The sequence below is a fragment of the Hyaena hyaena genome, unplaced genomic scaffold (assembly GCF_003009895.1).
Source record: "Hyaena hyaena isolate Hyena2069 unplaced genomic scaffold, ASM300989v1 scaffold_418, whole genome shotgun sequence".
Lineage (NCBI taxonomy): Eukaryota > Metazoa > Chordata > Mammalia > Carnivora > Hyaenidae > Hyaena > Hyaena hyaena.
In genome coordinates this window covers 1,324,367-1,344,260 of record NW_024081051.1, presented here as the reverse complement: position 1 = coordinate 1,344,260, position 19,894 = coordinate 1,324,367, and the positions used below count along the sequence as shown (strand labels likewise).

The 19,894-nt window shown below is 51.8% G+C and overlaps 1 protein-coding gene and 1 pseudogene across 1 annotated transcript; one reads left to right on the top strand and one right to left on the bottom strand.

Annotated features, from left to right (window-relative positions):
* The first annotated feature begins 5,496 nt into the window (after positions 1 to 5,496).
* LOC120245455 (G-protein coupled receptor 183-like) lies at positions 5,497 to 6,563 on the top strand. Its single transcript, XM_039252525.1, has 2 exons — positions 5,497 to 5,976; positions 6,330 to 6,563. The coding sequence occupies exons 1-2, from the start codon at positions 5,497 to 5,499 to the stop codon at positions 6,561 to 6,563; spliced, it is 714 nt and encodes a 237-aa protein (XP_039108456.1).
* Positions 6,564 to 14,472: 7,909 nt separating this feature from the next.
* On the bottom strand, positions 14,473 to 16,405 carry LOC120245467 (annotated as a pseudogene).
* Between the last annotated feature and the right edge of the window lie 3,489 nt (positions 16,406 to 19,894).

The window sequence follows — 19,894 nt, the reverse complement described above, 5'->3', positions numbered from 1 at the left end:
CCAGAGCACTCCTTTTGTGCTGTAAGCCAGCATAAGACGGGCAGAGGCCCGCGGTTACTGGCGATGAGGGGTGTCGGTCACTGTGAAAAGTGTACCTGAGAGTCGCCAGCCAGCAAATGCCACTGAAGCTCCAAGAGGAGGAGGTGGCACTAATTGGGCCTTACGGGGGAGGGACAGGGGCCCTCTAGGCTGAGGAACTCGAGCAGGCTCGGGGGGGTGGGGGGGAGCCCCCAGGCCTGTGTTGACGTGCCCTGGGGAAGAGGCCCGGGATATCGGGAAGGGCCTATCGGCTCAATCGCCATGGCTGCCTGTCCCCTCCCTGTGCCCTGTACGTCCGAAACAAACCGGGAAAGAGATGCGCGTCCCAAACATGCAGTGCATCAAACAGCATCTCTGCGGCTGGAGAAGTGAGAGGGAGGCGAGTTGGCCTGAGGCTGGGACCCCCCTGGCGATGGCTCCCCTTGTCCTGCTCGGACTCTCCCACTTGCTCGGGGTGCACACAAGCCCCCTCCCCATAGCCCCCGCCTCACTCACGTGGCGGGAGGACAGAATCGTTCAGGGAAGGAATGGAAGTAAGACAAGAAAGAAGAGCCTGCCCTCTCGAGTGGGTGCCGGCAAGACTCCGGGAGGGCAGACACAGGGCAGCGACTCCCGGGGTCACAGGGTTTGCCTGCCCGCCGCTGGGGTGCCCGGGTCATACTTCCCCATGGCATGTGTGAGTGTGAGTGTGTGAGAGGCTGAGTGTGCGCATGAGCATGAGAGCAGGAGGGAGAGATGTGAGTGCATGTGTGAGTGAACATGTGCGTGTGCGAGAGTGTGTGAGAGAACGTGTGTGTGTGCAAGTGCGCATGAGTGTGAGAGTACGTGGGGACATGGGGCAGGAGGGAAGGAAAAACACCTTCTCCCCTTGCTTGCAGGGCTTTAGACCGCAGGCACAGGTGTGGCACAGATGCAGGTGCGGGGCACGCACAGGTGTGGGGCACGCACAGGTGCGGCACAGGTGCGGGGCAGGTGCAGGTACGGCACAGGTGTGGGGCAGGTGCGGCATAGGTGTGGGGCAGGCGCAGGTGCGGCAGAGGTGTGGGGCAGGTGCAGGTGTGGGGCAGGTGCATGTGTGGGGCAGGTGCAGGTGCGGGGCAGGCGCAGGTGTGGGGCAGGCGCAGGTGTGGGGCAGGTGCAGGTGCAGCACAGGTGTGGGGCAGGTGCAGATGAGGGGCAGGCTCAGGTGTGGGGTAGGCGCAGGTGTGGGGCAGGTGCAAGTGTGACACAGGCACGTGCCAGGGGTAGGCTGGCCTCTCTCAGGCCAGGCCAGAGGCCATCCTGGGGGCAGTTTCTCCCATGTCTCTGGGCAGATTAAAATCTCTGGATTCAGAGAATCAGAGTCAAGGGCTTCCCGTGGACTGTATTCAGAGCCTCAGGAAGGGCTGGGGCCATAAAGGGAGCTGCTCCTTTCTCTGCAGAGACCATGCTTAACTCTGAGCGAGAACTGAGTGCTCGGAGCTGGGCCAAGCGCTGCAAAGACCCTGCCAGTTCCTCATAGTTGTTACCCCTGCACGTTCCCTTCTCTTCCCCAAATGCAGCTCAGGGGCTAGAGGTGAGAGCAGGGGAGGCTCCGTCCTCAAACCCAGGCCCTGGCAAAGGTGGTTTCTGTAGTGCAATCCAAGAGGCACACGTCCTTTTATGCATTTCAGGCTTGTGGTGCTGGAGAAACAACTAATTTATTTGCAAGGAGAAAGAACAAGATAAAACAAAGTAGCAGAAGGGGAATTGCATGGTTTCAAGGTTTATGATTGTACTGGTGATTTATCCAGTCCAACAGCAGAAAGAGAAGTATAAAGAATGCTGGCAATGGCTGCTTCTCCTCCTACTCCCTCTCCTTCTGCATCTCCTTCTCCCTCTCCTTCTTTAGCAATTTTTACCTGTACACCTTATCTTTTCAACCAGACCATAAGGCTCAAGTAGTAAAAACTTGATTTCTTGCATCTTCTGAATATAACCAGTAGCTGACACAGCACTTGGGAATTACTTGATACAATTAAAAATATGTTTACTTCATTTTTTTAGGGAGTCTAATCATCCATCTCTCAGTGTGATCATCTACCATCTTGAGACCCAGCCAGCCAGCCTTCTGAGATTCAAAGGGCTTTCAGTGCTCTTCTACCTTTCAGCCTGACTTTTCCTACTTCCCATTAGAATGGAGGCCCCTTCTCCATCTGCAGGGACTAGACAGAACCTTCTATGCCTAGGTTAAAATAAGCCACCTCCTACAGCAGGCTTCCCACCAGCCAGCCCCGAGGTGATCAAGGAGGGGACAGCTGTGTCCTGACACAAACGAAATTTGGGGGCTCATGGAGTTGGTGCCCTTCGAGTCAGATGCTCAACATTCTCCAGCTGGGTCTCGGATCCTGGTTCTATGAGCTACTGTGGTCCTGGGGCCACCCACACGCCCTCTGCCACCTCAGCGCTTATGTGTGCACATGGGGATAGTCCCTCAGGACCCACCCACTACGCAGGGAGCTTTGGGTAGACCTGCCCCAGCTCTTACCGTCACGGTATAAAGATTAAAAGTTAAAGGATGATCAGAAGGCAGATAATAGAAATGTAGGTGTGTGCATCAAAGGCAAGGCTAAGTTAGCAGATTGGGGGAAACGGATTGGAGATAGGATATCATAAACTTTGTTTTAACATTTATTCATTTTTGAGACACTGAGAGACAGAGCATGGGTGGGGGAGGGGCAGAGAGAGACACACACAGAATCCGAAGGAGGCACCAGACTCTGGGCTGTCAGTACAGAGCCCGACGTGGGGCTCAAACCCATGGTCGGTGAGATCATGACCTGAGCTGAAGTCGGACGCTTACCTGACTGAGCCATCCAGGCCCCAATCATAAACATTTTTGACAGATAGTCCAATAGAAAAGGACAAAACATTCATACAGGCACCTCATAAAGAAAGTATAAACATAGCCAGTAAGCATGTGAGAGGCTGTTGAGCATCAGTCATCATTAGGGAAATGCTAATTAATACCACAAGAAAATACTCATACAGACCCACCAGAATGGTTCACCTGAAAAAGACTGCCAACACCAAGTGCTGGTGAAGACGAGGAGGGCAGGAGCCCCCACACACTTTGGGGGGTGTGAAGAGCAGCTACTTTGACAAGCTATTTGCCAGGCCATACCAAAACCAAGCATGCACAGAACCAGGGACTGACCAGCGATATACTCCTAGCTGAACACTAAGTAAAATGCAGATTTGTGTTTCATCAAAGACACGTGAGAGAAGAGGAAGAGCAGACTTTTATATCAGGTCTGCAAACTGAAAACAATTTAGATGGTTCTCACAGTAGGATGGGCAAATCCTTGGTGGTGCATTCATACAAGGGAATATCTTACAGCAGTGAGAACAAGCTTCCACCGCAGCCAACAATATGGGTAAATCCCACAGGCTCATGTCGACTCAAGAAGGCTACCCATGTGTGAATACACATATACACAGTGTGTGATTTCACTGGTTTAAAGCTCAGAAGCAGGCACGCAACTGAGTTGTGAGTTTTTAATTTTATTATTAATTTGCTTTTAGAGAGCGAGAAAGCGAGAGCGAGAGCATGTGCAAGCAGGGGATTGGGGCAGAGGGAGAGAGAGAAAGAGAGAGAATCCCAAGCAGGCTCTACACTCAGCCCCACAACCCTGGGATCATGACCCGAGCCGAAATCAAAAGTCAGACGCTCAACCAAATGAGCCACCCAGGCGCCTCTGAGTTGTGATTTTAGAAGTGAGGACGGTAATTACCCTGGTGTGGAGGTAGATGACAGAGGACACAAGGTGAGCTTTGGGGAGGCTGGTGAGGTATGTTTCTCAATCTGGGTGCTGATTCCACGGAGGTATTCACTTTGTGAAAATCCTCAAGCTGTCCTTTTATGATTTGTGCACACATTTGTGCGTATATGTTGGCATTTTTTTTAAATTTTTTTATTTTTTTAAAAATTTATTTCTAGGAGAGAGAGAGAGAGACAGCGTGAGCAGGGGAGGGTCAGAGAGAGAGGGAGACGCAGACTCTGAAACAGGCTCCAGGCTCTGAGCTGGCAGTCAGCACAGAGCCCGACGTGGGGCTCGAACCCACGAACCGCGAGATCATGACCTAAGCGAAAGTCGGACGCTTAACCGACTAAGCCACCCAGGCGCCCCTAGGTTGGCATTTTTAAATGGGTACAGATTCTTTGTCGTTCCTCCTATCGAGAGGTGGGAGCTATGTTCCCTTCTCTTGATTCTGAGTGGGCTTGTGACTTGCTTGTAACCAGTAGGAGGCGGGGGTGATGATGTAATTCTTCCATGACCAGGTCAGAAAAGGTGTTGCAAAATACAGTGTATTAATAGAAAAATTGGGGTTCGGGAAGTCCAACAGATCAGGAAATGATTTCCATTGATAAAGATAGCACATTACTCACTGATCCCAAGCAAAGGGGACAGGCCACATCATAGGGGACACAGGGGAAGTACTAGGGGCAGCGAGAAGACAGAGAGAGGTAGAAAGGTGGGCAAGAGCTGCTAGTGTGGTTTCTGCTGGAAAAAACCCACATGCGACTTTGGACTGACTAGTTTGGGTCATTTTGGGGGCTCTGGGACATGGGGCTGCCCTGGTCGTCCGGCATCTGGCCCTGTGGGTGATTCGGGCAGGTGGAGAGTGGCCCAGAGTGTGACAGCCCGATAAAGGAGGTGATTGGGGTGTGACTGCGGACTGGGCGGTTTACACTTGAAAAGTACATCAAGGAATTGGCCGAGCCAGGAAGAGACAGTCCCTCAAGGGTCAGTGAGGCCCTAAGACGTGGAAGCGTCAGAATTTAGAAAATAACAGAGGTGGTTAATACATGGAGCGCCTACCTCGTTTCTGGGATCCTTTTCAAGCCTAAGGCTGCTGTGAAAAAAAGGAAGTCACCTCCAGGCTACTCTGCTGTGAGGAAGCCCCCGTCTCATGAGGCGTTCACATGCAGGAGCTTTAGTTGACGCCCCTTAGCTGAGGTGCCAGCCAAAAGCCAGCACCAACTGCCATTCATCTGAGTGAAGTCACCCCCAGATGGTCCTAGGCTCTGGCGTCGAGTAATGCCCGGTTGTGACTCTTCTTCCCAGCTGAGGCTCCCAACATCGAGGAGTAGAGAAAAGCCATTTCTACTCTTTCCTGTTCAAATCCTGACTGTGAACATCATAACGTGTGTTTCAAGCGGCTACATTTTGGGGAGGGGGTAATATGGTACACAGAAATAGTAGTGGCACTGAGCCCAACGGGGGGCTCGAACCCACGAACCATGAAATCATGACCTGAGTCGGACACTTAGCCACTGAGCCATCCAGGCGCCCCCAAAAAGTTTACCTAAAAAGAGATATATTTTTCATTTGCATGTTGTTTCAGCAAATTTCTTATTACTACAGAGGCATAACCCCACAGATGCGATATGAGTTTTCTTTTTTTCTTTTTTGTCTCCCCAAGGACCTCAATGGCATGACTTCCAGCATGACTAATCCAAGCAGCGCCCCCTACAATGCCAGCTCCTGCCTCCCTCACTTCCCGCCCCGGGCAGTCAGTGCGGCCCTCTCTCGGTTCTACACGGCCCTCTTGGTCTTCAGTGCTCTGGGAAACATCCTTGCCCTGTGCCTTGCGTGTCAAAAGGTCAAGACGATCAACTCAACGGGTGTCTACTTGGTCCGCCTGGCCGTGTCTGACCTGCTGATCACGCTGGCCCTGCCCGGAAGGGTCGCTTACTACGCGCTGCACTTCAGCTGGCCTTTCGGCGAAGGGCTCTGCAGGCTGACGGCATTCATCCTCTACGTGAACACCTATGGGGGCGTCTACCTCATGACGTGTGTGAGCGTGGACCGTTACGTGGCCGTGGTCCGCGCCCACCAGCGCCCCCAGCTCCGCAGCGCCGGCCGAGCGAGGCTCGTCTGTGTGGCTCTCTGGGCCCTGGCCTTGCTGCAGACGGCACCCCTGCTCTTCCTCCCCATGGCCAAGCCGGTGGCCCGCGAGCTGACCTGCATGGAGTATGACAGCGTCGAGGGAATGCTCAGGCTGCCCCCCGTGGTCCTGGTGGCCTGTGCCGTAAGCTTCTGCGGGCCGGTGGGGATCATACTGTTTTGTTACATGAGGATCACCCTGAAGCTGTGCAGGACAGCCCGGGAAACTCTCTGATGAGCCAGAAAGGCCGCCACCGGAGGGCCTGCCTGCCCACCCTGGTGGTGCTGGTGGCCGTGCTCGTGTGTTCCAGTCCCTGCCACCTCAGCGTCATCCAGTTCATGCTGAGGGGCACGCTCCGCCTGCCCTCCTGCCCCGAGCAGAGGGCTTTCAGACTGTCCCTTCAGCTCACCATGCCCCTCATGAACATGAACCTCGGCACTGACCCCATCATCTACTTCCTTGCCTCCACGCGGTGCAGGAAATGGCTCCTCGGCCTTTTAAAACTCAGAGTGTCAGCATCTTCCTCCTCCTCCCCCCAGGGAAAAGCTTCCTCAGAAACAAGAAGTATCAACCAGACTGGAGGCTCAGTGCCCTTAGCAGAGGATGAGGTCTAATGAGTCATTGGCTCCGAGACTTTATCTAGGGAGGGGTGCGGGACTGGGGGCCTGAAGCTTCTATAATTTGAGGGGTGGGTTCTTTAAGAAAAAGAATATGGGAGAATAAATGCAAAATTAGGTACAGAGTCTTGGACGGTAGGTGGGGGTCCCCAAAACTTGAACTTGTTAGCTTCATGATGCAACACCTCTAATGGATTGAAATAAAGAACAGGGGGGCTCCTGGGCCTCTGAAGGGGTGGGTGGGTGCTGTTTCTTCCTGGGGGGAAAAGAGAATTTGCATAGTAAATGCAGAAAAGACCAAAAGAACAGGTTTCGAGTTTGCGACGAACCACAGTGCCCCTCCCTCCGAGACAGAGTTTGTAAAACCTTCAAGTTAACATTTACAAAAACGCCAAGGTTTTCCTGGAAATGTCAGAAAGCTCTGGGGACGCAGGCGCATTCCGGTCGGGATGGAAAGGAGTGAGAGGTGCGCGGGCGGGCGCCGGGCTCCCTGTGCGGACCTACCTCGTCCCCATTCCCTGCGCCTCGGGGACAAAGGCCGGGGAAGGGCGCGGCTTTCTCACCGGTTTAGTGCTTGTGTGGAAGCGCTTACCGCGGGGGCGTTGCTGACGGGCGATGGAGACAAAGCTTTCCATGCGCCTTCCTGACTTTAAAGCGGCTTGCGTTGCGTTTGGACTTGGGCGATTTGCGCAGTGCCCTGCTCGGCGCCGCGTCAGCCGCCCCCGCCCTTCCCTGGTGTCCCCGCCGCAAGGCGCAGCAGGGTCTCAGCGGAACCGCCCGGCCCTTTCCCACAGTGACCTTCCGCTTCGTGCATCTCCCAGTTTCTGACGTTTGGGGCACAGGACTCTCCTCCGCCTGGAACCTCAGGCTCTGCTCGCTGGAAGGGTGTCACGTGTCCCCTGGGCTGGGGAGTTCCTGAGCCCTGCGGTGGCTGAGCCCCTTGTCACTGTCCCCCCCCCCCGTAAGGAGAGGTGCTGCTCAGTCCACTCTCACTGGTTTAGGCGATGAGGATAATTCCTCTCTCGCAGTCGGATACACTGCATCCTATCAAGAGACCTGGGGGGGGCGGCTCACGTCACAGTTCAGGGCTTGCTTCTCCTCCATTCTGCCCCACCCCCCTGCTCTGAGCAGGGAGGACACTCAGCTTATGAGTTTCCCTCGGACACCGTGGCCGTGAACCCCTCTGGCCACACAGGTCCCTGTATGGGTGTCTCTCTGGGGACACGAGAGCGAAGTGCTCAGCTGGGGCTTCTGGCCCGCGGAGGCGGGGGGTGCGGGGGTGCGGGTACCAAAGGCTTAAAGAGTTTGGACCTCTGCTCTGGGGCTCCTGTGTATTCACCAGGGGAAGGTCCCCTGAGGGCCCCCACCCCCACCCCACCCCCGCTGCAGCCTGCACCCGCCGGGCGGAGTAAATCCCAGCTGCCCTTAGTGTGAGTGCGTCCACACCGGGCTGGCGTGCAAAGCTTCCACTTCTGCCCTGTTTGCACTAACCCAGCACTTAGCAAAGGGCGTGGGGGTGGCAGGAGGGGGCCCGGCTGGCAGCGTGTGATGAGGCGGACAGAGCCGCCTTGGAAGCAGGAGGTCTCCTCCTTGGACACGGGGCAGGCACGCAGGGCTGCCCAGACCTGTCTGACTTCTGCCCTTACTCGCCCCCCTGGCCGCCCTCTCGAGCGTTTTTCACGTCCCGTCCACCCTGACACCAGGCTTCTCAGCTCCAAAGCTGCTCAGGTGGTGTACTGGGGCCCGTGGGAGCAGCTGGGAGAAGGCACGTCTAGAGGGCCTCGGGGGTACAGCCAGAGCAGGCGGGGACCAGGTGGTGAGACCAGCAAGGAGGCGCAGCGGCGGGTGGGGAGAGAGAGCCGAGCCGAGACGCACCTTGGGTTTGCAAAGCCAGCCACAGGTGGTCGGGGATGGCTTCCTCTTCAGACGTGGTTTACAAAGAGGGACATCTGAGTTCTGAGGGCTGCACTCACCAGATGTGCTCCAAGGCCGGGCTCTGAGTGTGGGGTCCTGAGCTCAGGGAGTCAGGAGGGAACAGGATCCTGCCGAGGACTCCTACCCTCACCTGAGTCCCATTCTCCTGTCTGTAAACAGGAGCCCTGGCCCCTGTCACCTGGGGTTATTGTTGGAGGCTGGGGAAGGCCCATGAACCAACTCGTGCGTAAGTCACTTAAAACTAGAGATGGAGGGGCGCCTGGGTGACTCCATCAGCTAGGTGAGCGACTTCAACTCCGGTCATGATCTCACGGTTCGAGGGATCGAGCCCGGTGTCGGGCTCTGTGCTGATGGCTCAGAGCCTGGGGCTTTCTTCAAATCCCTGTGTTTCCCTCTCTCTCTGTCCCTCCCCCTCTCATGCTCTGTCTCTCACACACATAAATAAATATTAAAAAAAAATTAAGGGACGATTTAAAATGCAAATGGCCTGTGGACACTGCAGTTTTCTAGGTGGGATGGCATAGGTCGTATCAGTGAGAATTATCACTGGGACTCGGAGGTTGCGATGCCTAGGCCACATCCTGCCTCCTAGAGGAGTGGTTCTCCAGGGGTGGTGTCTGGCCCAGCAGCACCCAGAGACCTGTTAGAAATGCACATTCTATGGCAGGGGCCCAGCACTCTGTCTGAACAGACTCTCTGGGAACCCCCCCCACCGCCCCAAGACTCGGCAGCACCTCTCTTGCCCACTGTGTTAGTTTGCTAAAGCTACTGTTACAAAGTGCCATCAACTGGGTGGATTGAAACAACAGAAACCTATTCTCTCGCACGTCTAGAGGCTCAGAGCCCCAAATTGGTAGGGCTGGTTCCTTCTGAGCCTGTGAGGGAGCATCTGTTCCAGCCTCTCCCCAGCTTCTGGGGGCTTGCTGGCGATCTCTGGGGTTCCTTGGCTTGTGAAGCATCACCTGATCTCTGCTCTGTCTCCACGTGGCATTCCCTTGGTGCATCTCCGTCCTTACGTGGCATTTTTGTCTTTTCATAAGGACACCAGTCATGTTGGGTTAGGCCCATCCTAATGACCTCATTCGTCTTTTAAAAAATTTTTTTTTTATACTTATTTATTTTTGAGAGACAGAGAGAGACAGAGCAGAGTGTGAGTGGGGAGGGGCAGAGAGAGAAGGAGACACAGAATCTGAAGCAGGCTCCAGGCTCTGAGTAAGTGTTCAGTACAGAGCCCGACGCGGGGCTTGAACCCCCGAACCGTGAGATCATGACCTGAGCCGAAGTCAGACACTTAACTGACCGAGCCACCCAGGCGCCCCTGACCTCATTCATCTTAACTGGATGATTCCTGCCAAGAACCTGCTTCTGATTATGGTCACGTACACAGGGAATGGGACTTTATCCTATCCTCGTGGGGGGACAAAATTCAACCCATAACACTCACCCATTTCTGAACACCCCTGTTTCCAGACTCCTTGGAGCCCCACCCCATCCCTAACCTCTCCCCAGCTCTAAGCCCTCACAGCCCCCACTGTGAAGGCGAGGCTCGGAGGAAGGGTAAGAGGGTCCTGTTTTAAACCCCAGTTAGGGTTTATCTGTCATGGTTATTTTCCAGACCCTGTCAGAATAACCTCATGTCAACACAGAAGTATCAGGGTCTCCTCACCCTCCACGTGGGAGACCAGTCCAGGGTATGCCAGGAGGCGCGGGGCAGCTCTGAAGGTCAAGGCCCTGTGATAAGGTCCCACAGTCCCATTCCCTGGGGGTGGACAAAGTGTGCCCAACCAGCAGAGGTGTGCAGGGGATTCTGCACTGGGCTGGAGGGTCTCATGATGACTTCTAGGAATCTTAATCCCTTGACATTTTAAGAGGGAAGAGCAGAGAGTTTCATAAATCAAGTTCGTAGATACCCAAATGTTCCTACGGCCTCTTGGCTTTCTCCAGAAAGCCCGTTTTCACTGAGAATCACATTTGGGATCACTGCATACCACAAGTTACCCACTATCTGACTTTCACTACAGTTTTCTTTCTCGCTTCACCAAGTGACGGTGTACGGGACAGGCGCAGAGACTGAGAAGTCGTCTGGAGGGCTCAGGGCCAGGCCTCGCCCCCCTCGGAGGCCCCACCCCTGTAGTGCACAGATCAGATCACACCGCAGGCCACACGAATCCCTCAAGACTGGGATGTTCTTGTTCCTCTGTAACTGGTGGGGTCTTGAAAGTCTTGTTTTCTAATGCCAGAGGTCTACACCATCTTCCTGTGCCCACATTCTTGGATCCCAAGAAGCCCTGGTATGTGTTCTGTTGCCTTAATAGCCCTGCAATGGCAGTGGGAGGTGGTCTGTCCCAGGGAGGCAGACCTCTGTTTGCTGCTGCTTGACATTCTTCCCTTTGCTAGGCTGCACATCGGGGTAAAGTGCTGTGAACACTGCCAGAAAGTCCCAGTAAACACTCATCAGCTGAATCCACAAATGACTTTTCCCCGAGCTCAGAGAGCTGATGGTGAGCCCGTGCAGAAAGGGCAGGCTGGGGGCGGGGGAGGGGACCGGGGAGGCTCAGCAGTTAAGCATCCGACTCTCGATTTCCGCTCAAGTCATGATCTCACAGTTTGTGGGTTCCAGCCCCACTGTCCGCATGGAGCCTGCTTGGGACCCTCTCTCTCTGCCCGTTCCCACTCATCCTCTCTCTCAACATAAATAAGCAAACTTAAAAAAAAAAGGGCAGGTTGGGGACACCCCGTTTCTGCAGTGAGTTACAATTCTGTCTCTGGGCCAGTACTCCTCTTCATTAATTCACACATTTATCAAGTATTAGCCTAGGCTCCGTGGACACAAAGGGAATAACGGGGATACAGCCCTCAGAGCTCGTGGATTGTGTAGACGAGCACGTGACACATAATTGCAATCAGACGATAGGAGAATGTGTTCAGTGTTAAGTGGAGACTCATAGACTATGGGAGAAGAGATGGGGGGCTGTCTGGGAGGGCTCCCCGGTTTGGGCTGGAAGATCGGGTTGATGGTGGTGTCATTCCTGACAGGGGATCCGGGATAAGACAGAGTGTGGGGGTGGGAGAAGGTGGGCAGGCATATGGAAGCATCCAGTACAGAGCAGGACATATGAGGCCTGAAGGCAAGACAGGGATTTAGGGTGACGGTACAGATTTGCAAAGTATGAGGTGGACGACATTCTCAGAGAGAGCTGAGGGAGCCTGTTGTACAATGTAGGCTTTATTACTGTTCAGGAGCAGGGAGGCTAACGGCTCAGGAGGCGCTTGCCATTGAAACGTTAGTTACGTACAGTTTCCAAGAGGAGAGGTGGTCACTCTGCAGGGCCGCATGCAGATGCAGGGGGGCGGGGGGCAGGGCTCAGAGGAAACAAGAGAAAACAGGAAAGGAGAGACACAGTAGGGAGACTTAGGCTAGCTTGAATCACCTCCCTGGGCTCTGGGGCATAGAATCTGGTTTCAGCAGTCTGGTCCAAGGTCCTGGGGTGAGCAGGGCAGTGCGAGTCTGATGAAGAAGGGCTATGGATTGGTTGGTTTGCATTTGAAAAAGTGCATTCTTGTGGGAGTCTTATTCTCTCCAGGAGTTAGCTAACCCTGGGAGGGACAGTCCCTTTAGGGTCACAGAGGCCCCAGACATCAACGCATCGGAATACAGAAACTAGGAGTGCCTGGGTGGCTCAGTTGGTTAAGGTTAAGCATCAAGTCTTTTTTTTTTTTTTAAAGTTTATTTATTTTGAGAGAGAGTGAGAAAGAGGGAGAGAGAATGAGCAGGGGAAGGGCAGAGAGAGAGAGGGAGAGAAAGAATCCCAAGCAGGCTCCACATGTCGGCGAAGAGCCCAATGCAGGGGCTTGAACCCACAAACCTCGAGATCATGACCTGAGCCAAAACCAAGAGTCGGAGGCTCAACCGACTGAGCCATTCTCGCGCCCCAAGCATCTGACTCTTGATTTCAGCTTGGTCTTGATCTCAGAGTCGTGAATTCAAGCCCAGTGTTGGATTCCGCACTGGGTGTGGAGCCTACTTAAAAAAAAAACCAAAAAACAAAAAATAAAAAGGTGTGATTAATACAGAGACTTAGCAGAGGACCATGAGGCACACTGTCAGGAAGGGGAGGGAAGCAGCTGAGGAACTCAGAAGAGACTGAAAAGTAGCAGGAAAACCAAGAGGGCGATGTTACAAAAGTCAAGGGAGATGAAGGAATGAGAAGGAAGTGACTAGCAGCCTAAGGAGGGGCCTTGCACTTGGCAAAACACTGGGCTAGTGGGAACAGAAGCCAGATGCTGAGAAGGTGGGGTCAGCAGGTGTCCAAGCTCGTCTTGAGAGATTTGTCTTTAAGGATGAATTAGAAGAGGGGGCTGGGAGCTAGGATTTTTTTTTTTTTTAACATTTATCATTTTTTAAAAAAAATGTTTATTTATTTTTGAGAGAGAAAGAGAGAGCAGAGGAAGGGAAGAGAGAGGGAGAGAGAGAGTCTCAAGGAGGCTCTGCATTGACAGCGGTGAGCCTGATGTGGGGCTCGAATTCACAAACTGTGAGATCATGACCTGAGCTGAAATCAAGAATCAGACGCTTAACTGACCGAGCCATCCAGGCGCCCTGGGATTTTTTTTTAAATTTGTAATCAAGAGAAATTGTTATGGTTTCAGTCTTGAAAGGGAAGAAGTCAGAGAAGAGGCTAAAGGTGAAGCTACACAGAAGGAAGAAGACAGTGGAGAAGTCTCTGGTGAAGTACACCATTTTATTTATTTATTTTTTTTTATTTTTTTATTTTTTTAAATGTTTTATTTATTTCTAGGAGAGATAGAGAGAGACAGCTTGAGCAGGGGAGGGTCAGAGAGAGAGGGAGTCACAGACTGAAACAGGCTCCAGGCTCTGAGCTGGCAGTCAGCACAGAGCTCGACGCGGGGCTCGAACCCACGGACCGCGAGATCATGACCTAAGCAAAAGTCGGACGCTTAACCGACTAAGCCACCCAGGCGCCCCTGAAGTACACCATTTTAAAACAAATCCTTTTTTCAGGAGAGAAGGACGGGGTGGAGGTGGAGGTATAGGCACAGATGGACAGGTTTCCAGTTTCCTGGGAACATTTCTTGAGAGGCCAGAGTGGTCGCAAGACATTTAAGATGCCAGAATCTTCAGCATCCAGTTTCAAAACCAGGTGGCAGCTTATTATTAGTATCATAAAACATGAAGGATATTCCACAAATCCTGTTTCACAGTTTGTTTTTTTTTACCTTTAAACAAATTTTTATTACACAAAGATTGTCACACAAGTGGATATTTCTCTACTTTGTACACAATTATTCTTGCTCTCCACAGAAAGGCTGCTTCTTAACTTTTCAACTGCTGAGGGATGGCAAGCACTAAAATTCTATTTAACAGAATAGTAGTAAAAATGCTTCAGTGATTTAAGTTGAAAGCAGTATATTGGAACATGGCTCTTGTGTTCAGTTCTCAGGAATATACAAATGTCTTTTTATTCAAAAATACAAAATACTGGGGCGCCTGGGTGGCTTAGTCGGTAAAGCGTCCGACTTTCGCTTAGGTCATGATCTCGCGCTTCGTGGGTTCAAGCCCCGCGTCGGGCTCTGTGCTGACTGCCAGCTCAGAGCCTGGAGCCTGTTTTGGTCTGTGACTCCCTCTCTCTCTGACCCTCCCCTGCTCACGCTGTCTCTCTCTCTCTCCTAGAAATAAATAAAACATTGAAAAAAAAATTTAAAAAAAAAAAACAAAAAAACAAAAAAAACACAAAAATACAAAATACTTTATCTGTAGGCATGGACAATGACAGTAACAAACCATTATATGGTGTCAACTAAAACCAGTAATCGATGGTTACAGTGATTTTCTTAAACGTCAGCCAGCCTTCTCTTCAGTCATTTCCTTCAACTGACTTCTCTGAAGTGATTGTTGAGACGCATTGCCTTGAGCTTCCTCTCGCAATTCATTAAGCAGTATTCTAAGGAATTAGAACATGCCACCTCCCATACCACCTCCCATTCCACTCATTCTGCCCATTCCAGGGTCCTTCTCTTCCCTAGGAATTTTGGTGACACTACAACTTCTGCTGTAGTTACCAGAGAGACCACTCCAACAGCATCCAATGAAGCAGCTCTTATGACCTTAGTTGGATCAATGACTCCCTTTTCTACCATATTCATAAAATCTCCAAGCATAGCATCCTAGCCAACTTCTGAGGACCTCTGCATAATTTTCTTAACTATCAATGATCCTTCAGCACCTGCATTCTTAGCAGTGGTCATTGCAGGAATTTTGAGCCTTCTCTTAATGGTTTTATACAATTTTTTGATCTTCATTAGCCAGAGTTCTTGAATCCCAGGCTGGAATGCACGGAAGCAGGGCAAAACCCCTCCCAGAACAATGCCTTCTTCAACAGCAGCTCGGGTAGCACTGAAGGCATCTGTAACTGTGTCTTTCTTTTCATTCACTTCAGCGTCACTTGTGCCACCGACCTTCAGCAAGGCTACTCCATCAGAGAGTTTGGTCAGACATTCATTCAGTGTTTCCTTTTCATATTCACTAGATATGATATCTAACTGCTCAATGATTTCTTGGATACATTTTTCAACTTGAGCCTTGTCACATTTTCCTTTTAAGAGCATCATCTTTGGTCACAATGACCTCTCCGACTTTTCCTAAGTTGTGAGGCTGAACATCTTCAAGATTTAGAGTCAACCCTTCTTCTCTGAACACTGCACCACCAGTAGCATTAGCCATATCTTTAGCTGATTCTTTCTATTGTCACCAAAATCTGGAGCTTTGACGGCTACATCCTTAAAGCCAGCGCTTAGCCTATTCAAAATGAGTGTACTTGGAGCTTCTCCATCAACATCTTCAGCAAAGATGGCCAAGGGCTTACGGTGATCACTGGCAATGTCAAGAGCAGGTACAATGGACTGGACACTAGAAATTTTCTTTTCACTCAACAGAACTTCGGCATCTTGGAATTCACATTTCTTCCCCCTCCCCTTTTTTTTTTGAGAGAGAGAGAGAGACAGTATGAGCAGAGGAGGGTCAGAGAGAGAGGGAGACACAGAATCCGAAGCAGGCTCCAGGCTCTGAGCTAGCTGTCAGTACAGAGCCCGATGTGGGGCTCGAACCCACGAACTGTGAGATCATGACCTGAGCTGAAGTCAGACGCTTAACCAACTGGGCCACCCAGGCGCCCCACATTTCTGCTCTTTTGATGTATTAATAAAGTATGGAGAGAAATATAACCCCGATCAAACTTCACGCTTTCAATAATTTCTAATTCATCACTTAGTGATTCTCCATCCTTTACTGTGATGACACCCTTTCTTCCAACTTTTTTCATTGCATCAGAGATGATGTTGCCAACTTCTTTGTCTCCATTTGCAGAAATGGGAGTAACCTGAGCAATTTCCTCAGGGGCTGTCACAGGTTTAGACTGCTTTTTAAGGTCAGCAATTACAGCGTCAACAGCTAACATCACCCCTCTCCTGATTTCCACTGGATTAGCACCGTTACAAATCTTCTGGAAGCCTTATTGGCAGTAGAGCATGCCAGGACAGTGGCAGTAGTGGAGCCGTCTCCAGACTCTTCATTTGTGTTATTGGCAACGTCTTCAACAAGTTTAGGCCAGTATTTTTATATTTATCTTTTAAGTCAATTGACTTTGCAACGGTCACACCATCTTTTGTTTCTCTGCGTCTGACCCAACTCTGTTCAATAATCACTCCTCTTCCCTTTGATCCCATAGTAACAGCTTCAGCATCGGCTAAAGGTCTACGCCTTGAAGCATTAAGGCTCGGACACCTGCACCAAATTTTACATCTTTGGCTTAGGCCCGAGTGAGAGGAGGAGCCAGTGCCCTGGACACTGGCCTAATTTGGCGAAGGGCTGCGGGTATGCCAAGCATTTCTGCGGGGCAGTGGCCGGACATTGAGGCAGGCCATCGGAGGCAAGTGAGGGCACTGTTTCACAGTTTAGGAAGCAGGTCCACACTCCCATGGGGCCCCACCAGCTGTGAAAACCCTCCAAGGCACCCGGAGCTGGGCAGGCAGAGCTCTCACTGTGCGGGAAGGCCACGGCCATTGGCAGTCACACAGCTGATGGGGCCCGCGGAGTCCCGCCTGGAGAGGCCGGGTGTCTTACGCACCCGGCAGCCTCTCCAGCATATTTGCTGGTCCGGCTATAACTGGGCTGGGAAGCTATAGCTGCCCCAGCGATCATCATCATGATGGAGCGGAGCACAGAGGGGCATGTGGTCAGCAGTAGCGTCCTGCATTCTGTCCTTGAGGGATTTGTTATGGGATGATTTGCATCCAGCCAGAATTTCTGGTGAAGTCCTAACCTCCGAACGGGACTGCAATTGGAGACAGTCTTTATTTACTTATTTATTTTAATGTTTATTTATTTTTGAGAAAGAGAGAGTGGGGCAGAAAGAGAGGGAGACAGAGAATCCCAGGCAGGCTCCACGCTGTCAGTGCCGAGCCTGACATGGGGCTTGATCCCACGAACCTGAACTGAGATCATGCCCTGAACCGAAACCAAGGGTAGGACGTTTAACCGACTGAGGCCCCCAGGTGCCTTTGAGACAGTCTTTAAAATGAGGTCGTTAGCGTGGGGCCTGAGCCAATGGACTGGGGTTCTTAGATGAAACTGGGACACAAAAACACACAGAGGCAAGACCACTCGATGACACAGAAGGCGGCCATCTGCAAGCCAAGGAGAGAGGCCTCAGAAGGAACTACTTGCTCACCTCTTGCTCTCAGGCTCCCAGCCTCCAGATCTGTGAGGACAAAAACTTCTGTTGTTTAAGCCGCCCCGTCTGTGGTACTTTGTTACGGCAGCCCCAGCACACTCTTATGGTATTTTCAATTTTCTACCCGATTTAAGGCAAAGAAATGGATCCTGCTCTTCTCTTCAAACTTCACACCTCCTACCACCAGTTGAAAGAAAAGAAGAAGCCAAAACACAGCAAATGTTATTTTTCCCACTTATTTTTTTAGGCGCCTCCAGGAGCTAACAACGCGTCACATCTGAGGTGAGCGAGCCTTCCGGGGCCGATGGCACGCGGCGTGAGGCTAACCGGGGGCTGGGGGGCAGGAGGACAGCAGGCCACACAGGGTAGTTCTGCGGTGCTTTCTTGCCCCAGGTTAAGTGACGCCAGGATTTACGGAGGGGCTTTTGCGTAGAACCCTGCTCATCCCACAGCCGAAAGAGTGTTTCCGACTTGCACTACTGCCCTGCTCTGTTAGGCACTTCTGCAGAAGTCTGTTAATCTTATCTGTTGTTTTATCCAGAGCTCATCTTGTATACTCAGATGGTTCTGGTGCGCGTGTGGGGCTGTGACTGAGAAGGGGAACGCTAACCACGGTCTTCTCATAGCCTCTGAAGTCACCTACCTGGGCAGAGCTGGTGAAACCGGCTTCCACGTGGCCGGTGTAAGAGCAGAGAGGCTGAGTACCTGGAGGCACCCTCCTTGGGAAGTGCTCTCGAGAGTTCTGTCTGTTACCTCCAGCCCTTACGGTGGAGGCCCGGCCCGCCACAGCTGGGTGGGGACGAAGGGGATGCGTCAGATGGGGGCCTCACGACGTGCGGGTTCCATGCTTGCTGGGTCCCAAGGAGCCCCGGCGAGTCACTGGCAGTTCTGAAACCTAGTTTCGTGTGCAGACAGAGGACGTTAGTCAAGATGATCGCTGACGTCCCTCCAGTGCTGAGATCTGTGTGGTGTCTTTCAGATGGGTAAGTGCAGCCTAGTTTCCTGTGAGTCCGAGGGTTTTGCTGTATCTGCCTTTACTCTATCTTTAGGGGTTTCCTGTGTGCGCTCCATGTGGGTGGCTTGACTTCAATCACTTGTTTAGCCTCTGGCTGGTGTCCAGTCCCTCATCGAGGAAAACAGTGGCTGGTGTGGGGCCCGGCTCACACAACGCGGGGGACAGAAACCTGAAAAGAGGGAGGAGGGGCTGGCAGTGCCGGGGACCGCAGGACAGGGATGCGGGCTCAGGAGCTAACAAGTCAGGGCGACTCAGCCACGAGGATGTCCTTCCTGGAACCCCGTGTGGGGCAAGGAGGCCAGGTGCGCTGCTCCCCAGGGCCATGCAAGATCTTGGTGCCAGAGCTGGTGACACGCTGTCACTGTTGAGTGAGGGCCCGGCGGCAGGGAGGGGAGGGCATCTAAGAAGCAGAATAAGAAATTGGGGACAGAGGCCCCTCAGCCTCCTACTGCTGCCTGTTGGTGACTCTCCCGATCTGAACGACTTTCTCCACTGTTCCCGGTGACTGTGGCGATGATGGAAGTTCTCTCAGCAGACCCCACTTAGCTAGCTCCGGGGACATGCGGGTCTGAGGGTCGCCCACACCACACGCGTGCCAGTGGCTGGTGGCGTCTCCCAGCCCGCATTCCCATGTCCCCACAAGTGGCGTGCCGCGCTCACAGACACAGCTGTGCTTGTTCCCAAAGCTTCTCGAGTCACTTGTTATTGAAATGAAATAATTTAAGTAATTATTATGTAAACTGATAAAGTACACAGATGAAAAGAGTTGGTTTTATTTACTATGTATGTATGTATTTAAGAGAGAGAGAGAGATCACGAGTGAGAGAGAGAGAGAGCAAATCCCATGCAGGCTCTGCACTATCAGTGAAGAGCCTAATGTGGGGCTCAAACTCATGAACAGTGAGATTGTGACCTGAGCTGAAGTCAGATGCTTAACCAATTGAACCACTCAGGCATCCCAAGTTGTTTTCACTCTTATTTTTTAAATTTTAATTATTTTGTGTGTGTGTGTGTGAGTGAGAAAGGGAGAGAGAGTGAGGGTGAGAGAGAGAACCTTAAGCAGGCTCCACACTCATGGAATCAGGGCTCAATCTCACAACTGTGAGATCATGACCTGATTGGAAATCAATAGTCAGACGCTCAACCGACTGAGCCATCCAAGGGCCTCAGAAGTTGTCTTTATAAGAACTAAGTGGAATGCTTTGGAAAGCTTGATGGAGGTAAATTGCTAACAAAACCAAACCTGCTGTCAAAATAGTTGTGAGTGTGATGACTACAAGACATCAGAAAAATGTAAAAGCCCAGGATGAAATGCACGCTACTCCGATCGCTTCACTGAGTTCCCTTGCGAGCTGTGGTAGACAGATCTGAAGTGGGACTTGTAATCGATGTGATATGGGTGTGGACTGTGAAAGATACAAGCTTCTAATCAGCCCGACTATCATAAAAAATAAAAAAGCCTTAGCTACATCAACACCAGAAGATGGGTGAATTAATTACATTGTCATGCTCTAACTTAAAACATTTAAAATATAAGTTCTGTGTACATATGTATGGGCATATATATTCACATCCAATATTAACCCAGTAAGTACCAGTCCCCAGCTTAAGATAGGAGAGTTTCTGGG

Bases quoted from the DNA above. Each gene is read 5' to 3' on its own strand.
- LOC120245455 (XM_039252525.1), top strand. From the start codon at position 5,497: ATGACTTCCAGCATGACTAATCCAAGCAGCGCCCCCTACAATGCCAGC. The intron at 5,977-6,329 runs GCACCCCTGCTC...TGCCCCGAGCAG, and splicing joins CCCTGGCCTTGCTGCAGACG to AGGGCTTTCAGACTGTCCCT.